This window comes from Oncorhynchus tshawytscha, linkage group LG13 (assembly GCF_018296145.1).
Source record: "Oncorhynchus tshawytscha isolate Ot180627B linkage group LG13, Otsh_v2.0, whole genome shotgun sequence".
In the NCBI taxonomy this organism is placed as follows: Eukaryota; Metazoa; Chordata; class Actinopteri; order Salmoniformes; family Salmonidae; genus Oncorhynchus; species Oncorhynchus tshawytscha.
Window position 1 is genome coordinate 69,246,875 of NC_056441.1, and position 16,423 is coordinate 69,263,297.

General features: G+C 42.7%; 1 protein-coding gene across 1 annotated transcript in view; it reads right to left on the reverse strand.

Moving 5' to 3' along the window:
* Positions 1 to 15,878, reverse strand: part of clmpb (CXADR like membrane protein b) — an 83,183-nt gene extending 67,305 nt beyond the window's left edge. The window contains exon 1 of the mRNA XM_024443101.2: positions 15,346 to 15,878. Coding sequence (XP_024298869.2) covers positions 15,346 to 15,451 — 106 coding nt within the window. The 5' untranslated portion in view covers positions 15,452 to 15,878. The remainder of the gene's footprint in view (positions 1 to 15,345) is intronic.
* Positions 15,879 to 16,423: the final 545 nt, after the last annotated feature.

A 16,423-nucleotide genomic window follows, 5' to 3' on the forward strand; every position in this document is an offset into this window, starting at 1 on the left:
ATAAAAATGTCAAACCATTGATGTTAGACTAATGCATGTTTTTATGTTCATTTGGATGTGGGGTTTTATGCCTATAAGTTAATTAGAGTGTATGAACTTGTAAAGCGGATGCATGAACTTCTAGTCAGGTGTGGTTTCATTGCATCCAATGGCAGTGATCCACAATAGCCTTAACTGGCCTTAACCCACAGAGCTGCTTGTGGATTTGACAGCTCTAACAAATTTCCACCTCTGACACTGCCAAAACAAACACTATGCGGATGTCGGCTAAAGCGGATCTGATTGAATCGGGCCCTAGGCTTGCTCTGGATGGAAAAACCTTCCTAAAAGCACCTCAATTTATTAAACAATGTTCTTTCAGCGGAAAAAATTGAAAAGCGTATTAGCCAGAAAAAAAGGCCATAGGAATCTAGTAACACATAACTCATCTAGAAAAACTGCAAGAAAAGCAAATCCGTGTTTGTTAGCGATATGGGTGTATCGTTCTAATAGTGACAGACCTTTGTGCTCGAACATCTTCTCAATAGGCTGATCATCAGATGTGTGCTCACATGTCTTCTAAAAGGTTCTTCCATCATTTGTGTATCTCTGCAGCCAAGAGCTTGAAATATTTGGATTCACTATTATTTAATGTTTTGCCAAAGCAAAACACAGCCTTGGAGGTAAATCATATCTGTTCTCTCTTTGCTCTTGATGCCAAAGGTGCAAGTCATTCATAGTGTACTTTCTGTTTGTATTACGGCGACTTCCAACAGCATTAATAAGTCAAACAATCAAGATAATTTCCTCCCTCAAACACCACAAGAATGTCCAAAGCACTGTCCAGCCAAGAGTCCAGGCCAAGCGTGTTAAATACCATGTGATTTTTGTCCCACAAATTCAAAACTGCCAAGTGAAACCCAACCCTAAAAACCAAAACAACCTCCAAGTAGAAAATGTAGGCTTTATGGAAAATGAATGTCAAATCATGTTGATGGAAATCAGTATCTAGGGCTGAAGCATTACAGATTGTGCAATGTAAAGAAATGTAAAGGTAATTTCCGATTGAGCAGAAATATGCAGTGTTTAAGTGAATGCAGTCTCTGCTAATGCAGGAACATTATCTTTAAATTTCAATCACGCTGTAACGCTGAACTTCTGCGATACGGATTAGATGGCGGCGGAGAAGAAGGCTGACGTTTTACGTGTTCCTATCCAATTGTGTTTTTTTTTTGTTTCTTTGCGTTGTTTATAACTTATGTTGTACATAATGTTTCTGCTACTGTCTCTTATGACAGAAAATAACTTCTGGACATCAGAACTGCGATTACTCATCACGAACTTGCAGAATCCTTATTTTCCTTCAACAAGTCCGACGAGCCCGACGTGAATACTGCTTTCCCGGGAACACACCCAGATCCCCGTCATTTGCGTGAAGAGAAGGTGGAGGAAATGGGGCCGGAGGGCGGGGTGCCTTCTGAGAATTCGTAGGCAATCGAATAAACCCCCACTGCCTTCCATTCTGCTAGCAAACGTGCAATCTTTGGGAAATAAAGTCGATGACCTATGCGGAAGATTAAACTACCAACCGGACATTCACAACTGTAATATCTTATGCTTCACGAAGTTGTGGCTGAATGACGACATTATAAACATACAGCTGGCTGGTTATACGCTGTATCGGCAGGATAGAACAGCGGCGTCTGGTAAGACAAGGGGAGGCGGACTATGTATTTTTGTAAATAACAGCTTGTGCACGATATCTAAGAAAGTCTATAGGTTTTGCTCGCCCGAGTTAGAGTATCTCATGATAAGCTGTAGACCACACTATCTACCTCTAGTTTTCATCTGTATTTTTCGTAGCTCTCTACATACCACCACAGACTGATGCTGACACTAAGACCACACTCATTGAGCTGTATTGGGCCATAAGCAAACAGGAAAATGCTCACCCAGAGGCGGTGCTCCTAGTGGCCGGGGACTTGATTGCAGGGAAACTTAAATCAGTCTTACCAAAATTTCTATCAGCATGTGCAACCAGTGGGAAAGAAACTCTGGACCACCTTTACTCCACACACAGAGACGCATACAAAGCTCTCCCTCGCCTTACATTTGGCAAATCTGACCATAATTCTATCCTCCTGATTCCTGCTTACTTGCAGAAATTAAAGCAGGAAGCACCAGTGACTCGACAATCAATAAAAAAGTGGTCAGATGAAGCAGATGCTAAGCTACAGAACTGTTTTGCTAGCACAGACTGGAGTATATTCTGGAATTCCTCTGATTGCATTGAGGAGTACATCACATCAGTCATTGGCTTCATCAATAAGTGCATCGATGATGATGTCCCCACAGTGACCCCACAGGGGTTCCTCCTTTAAAAATTGTGAGTTTACACCGCAGGACTTAGAGGTAATTTGTGGTTTAGTACAGTACCCTGCGTCACCAGTTCATTGCTCCAGACCAGCGCAAGGAGCAGTTAGAGCTCTGATTATGCTTTTGGGTCCTACTGTGTCTCTAACTGACAATGAATGGGCGACATAAACCTAAATAGAGACTGATAATTGTGCACGACTTCAGTATTACTTACTAAAACTGTTGTTACACTAATGTCTTATATTTCTCTTACTGTAGTACTGTAGCCCACTCCCAACCAGTGACATTGTACAGTACCTGTGTGGCGCAATGGTCTAAGACACTGCATGGCAGTGCAAGCTGTGTTGCTGCAGATGCTGGTTCAATACTGTTGACTGGGAGACCCATGAAATAAATAATTATAAATAACAAACAGGCTTTATTTACAAATTAGTAACATTGTCTCACCCCATGTTCAAGAATGGCCTTTTTCTCGCTCATTTTACGTTTTTGGAAAACAAAATAATCTCCAAAATATTGTTATTTTTTAAACAAAGCTTGTTGGAAATTCTCATAGATATATTATTAACCCTGTTATTAGCAGGACAAGTGGCGCACAATGGGACTGCCTTGCAGTTCTTCAGCTGTATCCACTGAAAGCACGCAACACACAAGGGCAGGGGGCACGGGATGGGCCGCAGAGCCACACACAGAAGACTGACCTAGCCATAGGGAAGGGAGGAAGGGGTTCTGTTCTTAGTGCCAGTCTGCACGTTCAAACAATGTAACTAATAATGGCATCTTTATGCCTTCATTAATAAAATAATTACAAAAATACTCTTTCAGATGTATAATGTTTATTTAGTTATGGATTCATAACAAATTACTATGGGAATAAATATCACTGAATTACAGAAATATGCTCCAATCTTCCAATCCTTTATATGTAATTATTGGTGGAGAGTCACGTCATATTTTTCGATATACTGTAGGCCCACCGTAGGCGACATGAGTCTCACTAATGTTGAGTAATGTGCTGTTAAAAGTGGCGCAGGTCTTATTTATTTGAAGAGCATATTGAAGTTAGAGGCAATAGGATTTGAAGCAAAAGCCTACAACTATTTTAGCACCGTTTCACACTGCTCTGAGACAAGCATGGGGACTGGTCTTGATAAATTATTGAGATTTTTATTTTCACTTAATCTCCGCTTGGGTATTGTTTAGACTAGAATTAGAGTGCAGAAATTTGATGCTCTTAGTGCAACCTTTATTTAACTAGGCAAGTCAGTTAAGAACAAATTCTTATTTACAAGGACAGCCTATTCCTTCCCCCCCCGTGGGCTACATGGGGATTCAGTACTGTACTCCCGACATCACGTTGTACAGCGCCATATTTTCTGTTCCATCCAAAAAGAAACCCAGAGGGTTTTCGTTATTCTTGGAATAAAAACACTATAATATTAATCAAATGAATTAAGCAAGTACCAGTCAAAAGTTTGGACACACCTACTCATTCCAGGGATTTTCTTTATTTTCACTATTTTCTACATTGTACCACAACTATGAAATAACACATATGGAATCAATTAAGAACAAATTCATAAGTTACAAGGACAGCCTACTCCTTCCTCCCCGTCGGGAAATTGAACCCCGGTCTCCCGCTTGCCCGCATTCTCTAGTACAGCCATTATTGAAGGCTATCAAATGCCTCTCAAATATATTATTTGGTGGTCAAACTAGCACTAACTAGCATTAATGGAACCAGTGGTTTACACATAAATAACGTGCCATAGAATTCTACCGCACCATGCAAGCTGCGCCGCTGTACGCTGCAACTTTTAAAGAAGGAACCACTGTACGTACATACCCAAACCAGAAGCCATGGATTACAGGCAACATCCGTATTGAGCTAAAGGCTAGAGCTGCCGCTTTCAAGGAGCGGGACTCTAACCCGGAAGCTTATAAGAAATCCCGCTATGCCCTCCGAAGAACCATCAAACAGGCAAAGCGTCAATACAGGACTAAGATCGAATTGTACTACACCGGCTCTGACTCTCGCCATTTCAGACTACAAAGGGAAGCACAGCCGAGAGCTTCCCAGTGACACGAGCCTACCAGACGAGCTAAACTACTTCTATGCTCGCTTCAAGGAAAATAACACTGAAACATGCATGAGAGCACTAGCTGTTCCGGAAGACTGTGTGATCACGCTCTCCGTAGCCGATGTCAGTAAGACCATAAAGCAGGTCAACATTCACAAGGCCGCAGGGCCAGATGGATTACCAAGACGTGTACTGCGAGCCAGCGCTGACCAACTTGCAAGTGTCTTCACTGACATTTTCAACCTCTCCCTGTCTGAGTCTGTAATACCAACATGTTTCAAGCAGACCACCATAGTCCCTGTGCCCAAGAACACTAAGGTAACCTGCTTAAATTGCTACCAACCCGCAGCACTCATGTCTGTAGCCATGAAGTGCTTTAAAAGGCGGTCATGGCTCACATCAACACCATTATCCCAGAAACCCTAGACCCACTCTGATTTGCATACCACCCTAACAGATCCACAGATGATGCAATCTCTATTGCACTCCACACTGCCCTTTCCCACCTGGACAAAAGGAGCATCTATGTGAGAATGCTATTCATTGACTACAGCTCAGCATTCAACACCATAGTGCCCTCAAAGCTCATCAATAAGCTAAGGACCCTGGGACTAAAGACCTCCCTAAGCAACTGGATCCTGGACTTCCTGATGGGCCGCCCCCAGGTGGTAAGTGTAGGTAACAACACATCCGCCACACTGATCCTCAACACAGGGGCCCCTAAGGGGTGCGTGTTCAGTCACATCCTGCACGGCCAAGTACGACTCCAACACCATTATTAAGGTTGCCGATGACACAACAGTGGTAGGCCTGATCACCAACAACGACGAGACAGCCTATAGGGAGGAGGTCAGAGACCTGGCCGTGTGGTGCCAGGACAACAACCTCTCCCTCAACGTGATCAAGACAAAGGAGATGATTGTGGGCTACAGGAAAAAGAGGACCGAGCACGCCCCCATTCTCATCAACAGGGCTGTAGTGGAGCAGGTTGAGAGCTTCAAGTTCCTTGGTGTCCACATCACCAACAAACTAACACGGTCCAAGCACATCAAGGCAGTTGTGAAGAGGGCATGACAAAGCCTATTCCCCCTCAGGAGACTGAAAACATTTGGCATGGGTCCTCAGATTCTCAAAAGGTTCTACAGCTGCACCATTGAGAGCATCCTGACTGGTTGCATCACTCACTGCTTGATATGGCTACTGCTCGGCCTCCAATCGCAAGGCACTACAGAGGGTTGTGCGTACAGCCCAGTGCATCACTGGGGCAAAGCTTCCAGCCATCCAGGACCTCTATATCAAGCAGTGTCTGAGGAAGGCCCTAAAAATTGTCAAGGACTCAAGCCATCCTAGTCATAGACTGTTCTCTCTGCTACCGCAAGGCAAGTGATACCGGAGCGCCAAGTCTAGGTCCAAGAGGCTTCTAAACAGCTTTTACCCCCAAGCCTAAGACTCCTGAACATCTAATCAAATGCCTACCCAGACTATTTGTATTGCTCCCCCCCTCTTTTACTCTGCTGCTACTCTCTGTTGTTATCATCTATGCATAGACACTAATGATCTACCTACATGTACATATTACCTCAGTTACCTCGGAGGATTAGTTGACTTGTTTTTTGGCATCATTTCCAGTCACAACTTGTAGACTTGTTTACGTGCTGTTGTGCAGTTTGTTGCTAATCTTACTTTGCTACCTGCTACCTACGGTTTTTACTTTCTAATTAACATTTATATTACACTTCTTTTACAACTTTTTCATTCAATTTTTTCAGTCCGGATGCTTTATCTGGACATGGTTCGTCAGGACCTCCACCAGCCGAAGCTAAATAGTAACATTAACATTATGCCTTCTAATTGCAGTCGCTGTACTGATAATATACAGGAGAATGATCGCCTTATGGCGAGGATAGCTGTGTTGCAAGCCCAGCTTCAGACGCAATCGTTAGGCAAGGGTAATTTGTGTGTAGGAAAGGATGAAACAGCATCTGTGCCACCAATAAGTACAGATAGTAGTATAAATCCCCTCGCACAGTCCCCGCAGCCGGACAATTTTCTCATGGCTTCTGGAAGGAAAAACTGAAGGAATGCTCAACCGGTGACACTCATTCGGCCGACAGAAACTTTCAACCAGTTCTCCCCATTAAGCAACGGGTCGGAGTTAGAGGCCGAGCCTTCTCTGGTCTCTCCTCCTCCCGTTAAGGGGTCTGAGACGCCGAAGCCTCCCACCATTAGCTTTGACAAATTGAAAACCCAAGTCATTGGCGACTCCATTACCCGCAATATTAGACTTTGACGAATCATCCAGCGATCATACACTGTTTACCAGGGGGCAGGGCTACTGACGTTAAGGCTAATCTGAAGATGGTGCTGGCTAAGGCTAAAACTGGCAAGTGTAGAGAGTATAGGGATATTGTTATCCATGTCAGCACCAACGATGTTAGGATGAAACTGTCAGACGTCACCAAGCGCAACATAGCTTCAGCGTGTAAATCAGCTAGAAATATGTTGGCATCAAGTAATTGTCTATGGCCCCCTCCCAGTTAGGGGGAGTGATGAGCTCTAGTGATCAGTCTCACAACTAAATCACTGGTTGAAATCTGTTCTCTGCCCCTCCCAAAAATATATAATTTGTAGATAATTGGCCCTCTTTCTGGGACTCACCCACAAACAGGACCAAGCCTGGCATGCTGACGAGTGACGGACTTCATCCTAGCTGGAGGGGTGCTCTCATCTCAACTACGAACATAGACAGGGCTCTAACTCCCCTAGCTTCATGAAGAAATAGGGTGCAGGCCAGGCAGCAGGCTGTTAGTCAGCCTGCCAGCTTAGTGGTGTCTGCCACTAGCACAGTCAGTGTAGTCAGCTCAGCTATCCCCATTGAGACCATGTCTGTGCCTCGATCTAGGTTGGGCAAAACTAAAGATGGCGGTGGTCGCCTTAGCAATCTCACTGGAATAACGACCTCCTCCATTCCTGTCATTATTGAAAGAGATTGTGATATCTCACGCCTCAAAATAGGGCTACTTAATGTTAGATCCCTCACTTCCAAGGCAGTTATAGTCAATTAACTAATCACGGATCATAATATTGATGTGATTGGCCTGACTGAAACCACTGCTCAAGCCTGATGAATTTACTGTGTTAAACGAGGCCTCACCTCCTGGTTACACTAGTGACCACATCCCCTGCGTATCCCACAAAGGCGGAGGTGTTGCTATCATTTACGACAGCAAATTTCAATTGACAAAAAAAACGACTGCGTTTTCATCTTTTGAGCTTCAAGTTATGAAATCTATGCAGCCTACTCAATCACTTTATAGCTACTGTTTACAGACCTCCTGGGCCATATACAGCATTCCTCACTGAGTTCCCTGAATTCCTATCGGACCTTGTAATCATGGCAGATAATATTCACATTATTGATGACTTTAATATTCACATGGAAAAGTCCACAGACCCACTCCAAAAGGCTTTTGGAGTCATCATCGACTCAGTGGGTTTTGTCCAATATGTCTCTGGACCTACTCACTGCCACAGTCATACTCTGGACCTAGTTTTGTCCCATGGAATAAATGTTGTGGATCTTAATGTTTTCCTTCATAATCCTGGACTATCGGACCACCATTTTGTTATGTTGCAATCGCAACAAATAATCTGCTTAGACCCCAAACAATTATCATCAAAAGTTGTGCTATAAATTCTCGGACAACCTAAAGATTCCTAGATGCTCTTCCAGACTCCCTCCACCTCCCCAAGGACGTCAGAGTACAAAAATCAGTTAACCATCTAACTGAGGAACTCAATTTAACCTTGCATAATACCCTAGATGCAGTCGCACCCTAAAAACAAAAAACATTTCTCATAAGAAACAGGCTCCCTGGTATAGGGAAAGTACCCGAGCTCTGAAGCAAGCTTCCAGAAAATTGGAACGTAATGGTGCTACACCAAACTGGAAAGACAGTACCGTGCAGTGTCGAAGAGCCCTGCTGCTCGATCATCCTATATTTCCAACTTAATTGAGGAAAATAAGAACAATCCAAAATGTATTTTTGATACTGTCGCAAAGCTAACTAAAAAGCAGCATTCCCCAAGGGAGGATAGCTTTCACTTCAGCAGTGATAAATTCATGAACTTCTTTGACGAAAAGATCATGATCATTAGAAAGAAAATTACGGATTCCTCTTTAAATCTGAAAATTCCTCCAAAGCACAGTTGTTCTGAGTCTGCACAACATTGTCAGGACCTAGGATCAAGGGAGACACTCAAGTTTTTTAATACTATATCTCTTGACACCTTGACGAAAATAATCATGGCCTCTAAACCTTCAAGCTGCATACTGGACCCTATTCCAACTAAACTACTGAAAGAGCTACTTCCTGTGCTTGGCAATCCTATGTTGAACATAATAAATGGCTCTCTATCCACCGGATGTGTACCGAACTCACTAAAAGTGGCTGTAATAAAGCTTCTCTTGAAAAAGCCAAAACGTGACCCAGAAAATATAACAAACTATTGGCCTATATTGAATCTCCCATTCCTCTCAGAAATTTTAGAAAAGCTGTTGCGCATCAACTCACTGCCTTCCTGAAGACAAACAATGTATATGAAACAATGGTTTTAGACCCATCATAGCACTGAGAATGCACTTGTGAAGGTGCTAAATGACCTTTTAATGGCGTCAGACCGAGGCTCTGCATCTGTCCTCGTGCTCCTAGACCTTAGTGCTGTTTTTGATACTATCGATCACCACATTCTTTTGGAGAGATTGGATCCCAAATTGGTCTACACGGACAAGCTCTGGCCTGGTTTAGATCTTATCTGTCGGAAAGATATCCGTATGTCTCTGTAGATGGTTTGTCCTACGACAAATCAACTGTGTTCCTCAAGGCTACGTTTTAGAACCACTATTGTTTTCACTATATATTTTACCTCTTGGGGATGTCATTCGGAAACATAATGTTAACTTTCACTGCTATGCGGACGATACACAGCTGTACATTTCGTTGAAACATGGTGAAGCGCCAAAATTGCCCTCCCTGGAAGCCTGTATTTCAGACATAAGGAAGTGTATGGTGGCAAATGTTCTACTTTTAGAACATCTCAAAACAGAGACACTAGTTCTAGGTGCAAAGAAACAAAGAGCTCTTCTGTTGAATCTGACAATTAATCTTGATGGTTGTACAGTTGTCTCAAATAAAACCATGAAGGACCAGCATTACTCTGGACCCTGATCTCGCTTTTGATGAACATCAAGAATATTTCAAGGATAGCTTTTTTCCAACTACGTAACATTGCAAAAATCTGAAACTTTCTGCCCAAAAATGATACAGAAAAATGTATGCATGCTTTTGTCACATCTAGGTTAGACTACAGCAATGCTCTAGTTTCCGGCTACCTGGATAAAGCACTAAATAAACTTCAGTTAGTGCTAAACACGGCTGCTAGAATCTTGTCTAGAACCAAAAAATATGATAATATTTATCCAATGCTAACCTCTCTACACTGGCTTACTGTTAACCTACAAAGCATTACATGGGTTTGTTCCTACCTATCTTTCCGATTTGGTCCTGCCGTACATACCTACACGTACGCTAGGGTCACAAGACGCAGGCCTCCTTTACTGTCCCTAGAATTTCTAAGCAAACAGCTAGAGGCAGAGCCTTCTCCTATAGAGCTCCATTTTTATGGAATGGTCTGCCTATCCATGTGAGCGATGCAGACTCGGCCTCAACCTTTAAGTCTTTATTGAAGACTCATCTCTTCAGTAGGTCCTATGATTGAGTGTAGTCTGGCCCAGGAGTGTGAAGGTGAACGGAAAGGCACTGGAGCAACGAACCACCCTTGCTGTCTCTGCCTGGCCGACTCCCCTCTCTCCAATGGGATTTCTGCCTCAAACCCTATTACAGGAGCAGAGTCACTGGCTTACTGGTGCTCTTCCATGCTGTGCCTAGGAGGGGTGCGTCACTTGAGTGGATTGAGTCACTGATGTGATCTTCCTGTCAGGGTTGGCGCCCCCCCTTGGGTTCGTGCCGTGGGGGAGATCTTCGTGGGCTATACTCGGCCTTGTCTCAGGATAGTAAGTTGATCGTTGAAGATACCCCTCTGGTGTGGGGGCTTTGCTTTGGTAAAGTGGGTGGGGTTATATCCTACCTGTTTTGCCCTGTCCGGGGGCATCGTCGGATGGGGCCACAGTGTCTCCTGACCCCTCCTGTCTCAGCCTCCAGTATTTATGCTGCAGTAGTTTATGTGTCGGGGGCTAGGGTCAGTCTGTTATAACTGGAGTATTTCTCCTGTCTTATCCAGTGTCCTGTGTGAATGTAAGTATGCTCTTTCTAATTCTCTCCCTCTCCTTTTCTCTCTCTCTCGCTTTTTCTCTCTCTCTCTCTCTCTTTCTTTCTTTCTCTATTTTTTCTCTCTGAGGACCTGAGCCCTAGGACCATGCCTCAGGACTACCTGGCCTGATAACTCCTTGCTGTCCCCAGTCCACCTGGTTATGCTGCTGCTCCAGTTTCAACTGTCCTGCCTGGGTCTATGGAACCCTGACCCGTTCACTGGACGTGCTAACGTGTCCCAGACCTGCTGTTTTCAACTCTCTAGAGACAGCAAGAGTGGTAGAGATACTCTGAATGATCGGCTATGAAAAGCCAACTGACATTTACTCCTGAGGTGCTGTTACTGTGATTATTATTATTTGACCGTGCTGGTCATCTATGAACATTTGAACATTTTGGCCATGTTCTGTTATAATCTACACCCGGCGCAGCCAGAAGAGGACTGGCCACCCCTTATAGCCTGGTTCCTCTCTAGGTTTCTTCCTAGGTTCTGGCCTTTCTAGGGAGTTTTTCCTAGCCACCGTGTTTCTACACCTACATTGCTTGCTGTTTGGGGTTTTAGGCTGGGTTTCTTTATATCACTTTGTGACATCAGCTGATGTAAGAAGGGCTTTATAAATAAATTTGATACATTGACTAACCGGTGCCCCCGCACATTGACTCTGTACCGGTCCCCCTCCTATATATAGTCTCGCTATTGCTATTTTACTGCTGCTCTTTAACTACTTGTTACTTTTATTTCTTCTTCTTAATATTATTATTATTTCTTTTTTTTAACCTGCATTGTTGGTTAGGGGCTCGTAAGTAAGCATTTCACTGTAAGGTCTACACCTGTTGTAATCGGTGCATGTGACTAATAACATCTGATTTGATTGAATACAGCCCCTAGTCGATGAATACTGACTAAATATGCAATAACTAGAACTACAGCCTTAATGCTTTCTATGGTCATCTGATTTTTTTTAAATGGCTGTGTGTTTGTATTAGTGTGAGATATGGGGGGGTTAGTATGTGTGGGAGTGTGATTTAGGAGCAAACACATCAAGATGTCACTTCATAACCTCTGGCTCTGGAGGCTCCTGTCATCTCCACATTTGAGAGATCCTTTGTCCACCCCTGGAGACTTGCTAAATATAGAATGGGAACAGAAACCCATTTTAAACCTAGTATCTATCTCCATACATAGTGGATCAGATGAACAGTGATTAGACGTGAGGATGTAACTCAAATAGTGCAGCATAGATGCAAGACTGCTAAATATCATAGCGCATAAGCTCCATTTGAAATGAGGGCGTTTGGGGGTTGGAAATGAATAACTCGAACAGAAAGGCTACTCGTTTTTCCCATTACATTTCTGTCAAGTGAATTACAATCTGTTATTACTTCATGGACAGTAATTTAACATTTTCCATTCAATACCATATTTTGCAGAGGGAAGGACAGGCAGGCAATCCATCATTAAGCTCCACTACTTTGGTTTGGTTACTCTGGTTCTACTTCCAGCAGTTTTAAGGGCTTTACCACATTATTTGACCTTCTACTATTCTGTTCATTTCGTGATGTATGCCTTGATAAAGGCAGTTAAGGTTTTCTGTGGTGTTTAATTGTGGTACTTATCTATAAAGGGAACACTGGATATTACATCTCCCACAGATATTAAATTAAGAATGTCTCAGGACTTCCAAGGCCAAAGACAAATTAAAAGGAAATGAGCTCTATTAATGAGTATTGATCATTCCATAATAGAATAAGCTCTTCTCTCTTAGCTCAGCCTCTGTGTTGATCTGTTCATAATTATAAGGGAAATGTCCTTCAACCTGGTTTTACATTATTAAAGACCATACAGAGGGATATGTAACCACATGTATGCCATCTGACGATAACATCAGCACTACACTAATCTGCCAAATACAAACAATAATACACTACATGAACAAAAGTATGTGGACATCTGCTTGTCGAACATCTCATTCCAAAATAATGGAGTTGGTCTCTCTTTCCTGCTATAACAGAAGGCTTTCCACTAGATTTTGGAACATTGTTGCGGGGACTTGCTTCCATTTAGCCACAAGAGCGTTAGTGAGGTCGGGTACTGATTTAGGGTGATTAGGCCTGGCCTGCAGTCTAATTCATTGCAGTCTAATTCCAAATCATCCCAAAGGTGTTGATGGGGTTGAGGTTAGGTCTCTGTACAGGCCAGTTAAGTTCTTCCACACTGATCTCTACAAACCATTTCTGTATGCACCTCGCTTTGTGCGCAGGGGCATTGTCATGCTGAAACAGGAAAATGGCCTTCCACAAACTGTTGCCACAAAGTTGGAAGCACCGAATCATCTAGAAAGTTATTGTATGCTGTAGCGTTAAGATTTCCCTTCCCTGGAACTAAGGGGCCTGAACCATGAAAAATAGCTTTCCACTGCTCCGGTTCCAATGGCAGCGAGCTTTACACCACTCCAGCCGATGCATGGCATTGAGCATGGTGATCTTAGGCTTGTGTGAGGCTGCTCTTCCATGGAAACCCATTTCATGAAGCTCCCGATGAACAGTTATTGTGCTGACGTTGCTTCATGAGGCAGTTTGGAACTCGGTAGTGAGTGTTGCAAACGAGGACAGATGATTTTTATGCGCTACATGCTTCAGCATTCGGCCCATTCTGTGAGCATGTGTGGCCTACCTCTTTGCAGCTGGGCCGTTGTTGATCCTAGATGTTTCCATTTCACAATAACAGCACTCACAGTTGACCGGGGAAGCTCTAGCAGGGCAGAAATTTTATGAACTGAATTGTTGGAAAGCTGGCATCCTGTGACGGTGCCATGTTGAAAGTCACTGAGCTCTTTAGTAAGGCCATTCTACTGCCAATGTCCGTCTATTGAGAGTGCATGGCTGTGTGCACGATTTTATACACCTGTCAGCAACGGGTGTGGCTGAAATAGCCGAATCCACTAATATGAAGGGGTGTCCACATACTTTTGTATATATAGTGTACCAATTCCATCATACTCAACATCAACATCACCACCACCAAAACCCCCACACCATAATCATCATCCTCACCACCACCACCATCATCATCATCACCACTATCATCGTCATCATCACCATAACCATCATCATCATCACTATCATCACCACCACCACCATCATCACCACCAGCTAACAAAATGAATAGCTGATAATACAGTACACTAAAGCTATTATTGCATGTCTAGACTGCCAACCCAGTGATCCCCAGCCTATAGGCTATAGAAAATGAACACAGTGGTTATATGATGATCCTCATTATCCCAGTGACAGAGTGGCTTAATGTGCTATGGCGTGTCCCATCCTCAGTCCAACTATTTAAGTCGGTCAATGGACGACAACCCACATCATTTGTCTGCCTCACTCATACGCCCATACTTGCAGGGCAGGCTACTGAGACCTCATTCAGGCATAGCTACTGTACTTTGAACATGTAAAGCTCTAGCTATGGTATTTCCTGAATTTTTAGAAACCTCACAGTGCAATTTAGACATTGTGAGGTTACTGCAAGAATTGTGGACGTTGCATTGAATTTGGACAAAAGAAGACTTTAGGGCCCAATTTAACATCCAAATATATTTGCATTTAATGTGCTATTGCAAATCAAATACACAGTATATTACAGGTCTAAGTTTGCTGGACACATTAGGCTACACACAGAAGGCTATAGCTAACAAACTGTCAATAGACATAACAATTGTTCTGGAATGCACCATCACAACGATGGACGGAATTGTTGGAATTTAACCAAAGGAGACAAGCCCGAGAATCTTCAACGTTTGCTTTGCACCACTCTTGCGAGCTCTGACCCCGGCACACGCGGGCATGCGATATCCAGCTTCCTCATTCCTCTTAAGGGCACCAGCCGAGCTGCTCGCTCACCACCCGCCGTGGTCTATTAGAAATATCTGTTTGCCAATCGGTGTCACAGCACATTAGTTTGTGATTCGGATTATATGTGGCGTGCCCTGTCTTTGTGCTTTCTGATAAGAAGCAGTTGTGTTTAATCTGCCATTAACAGACAATGAATAGCCTAATGAATAGCCTAGAATACACTCAGACTACATACAGTCTTTGTCCAGCACCAGTCAAGTGAATGCCTGAAGTGTAGCCTTTGTACAGTGATCATTAACACAGCTTTCAATTCACATTGTAAGGGTTTCTTTTTTTAAACGAAGTGAACTTTTTTTCTTAACACTAATTCTTCACTTGAATTAGCCAATTTATCGCAATTAAGTCTCATCTCATTTACTTTTGATTTTACATGATAAAATGACTAATTTGTCAAAGTGATCTAGGCTACTCAAAAAGAACGTGAGATAAACAATTATGAATAGTTTGTTACATAATTGTTAGGCTAATTTTGATATAATTCTGGATAAAATTACGGACAATAGAGCGCTGTTAGCTATGGTACATTTTTTGTGAACAATACACATTTATATAACGTCTCTATATAAATCATAATAATTCATAACAAAAACCTGATTAAATACTTATCGTCACATTGATACTCTCCTATTAAATAAGTACATATTTGCGATTGGGAACTCACTTACCCAGAAACAAAGAGCGAAATGTTGCAGACATCACGGCACCCGACACGACTGGAAATCCCATGAAACGAAGCTGGAAACAATGCGCTCCGGTTGCCTTAAAATTCATGCGGGTGACCCAAGTGTACAGTCACAATGAAGTAGCACATCAGAAATAGGAGAGATACATTAAATATAATCTACAATGAGCAGGGAACCAAGGACATCATTTTTGAACACTCAACATGTCAATGCATCCCTTCACTAAGGAATGCAGCTCTATATTATCGTAATTTTATCAGCCTCGCGTCAAATCAAAGTTCCCGTTCTTTCTGTCTCGTTCGGGAAGCGTGCATCCCTCAGGTTCCCTCTGTCTCCGTGGCTCTGAGCGGTCTTCTCCTATACCGTTGTCCGCTGCACTAGAACGTGAGGGGCAGAATCTGGATAGGTGGATGTTGCTGCATAATGGACGGAGACCTCTAGAGTCTGAAGTGCTCACATCGCCTCGTATAACCACAAAGGCATCTTGGGCTGGTCTGACTGTGAGGTGGCTACTTGGTGGCCACTTCGTTAGCAGTGCAAAAAAAGGTTAACAATGTTTCCCCCTACAGATGTCTCCATGAAAATGTTTATGTAATAGGTTACTATTTTTCAGTGCTTTAAAGAAAATGTTAAGTTCTTGCATTATTTTTACAATAGTGTATACTGTATGGAATAAATTGGGAGACAGCGCAGTGAAAAAGTAACACATGTTGGGAAAGATTGAAATGGATAATAAATGACTGGAATTCCTTATTTCTTTCAATATATACAGTACCAGTAAAATGTTTTGACATACCTACTCATTCACTCATTCTACTCATTTTTACTATTGTCTACATTGTAGAATAATAGTGAAGACATCAAAACGAATAAATAACACATATGGAATCATGTAGTAACCAAAAAAGTGTTAAACAAATCAAAATATATGTTTTATTTTATATTGTTCAAAGTAGCCACCCTTTGCCTACTTTGAACACTTTTGGCATTATCTCAACCAGCTTCATGAGGTAGTCAACTGGAATGAATTTCAATTAACAGGTGTGCATTGTTAATTTCT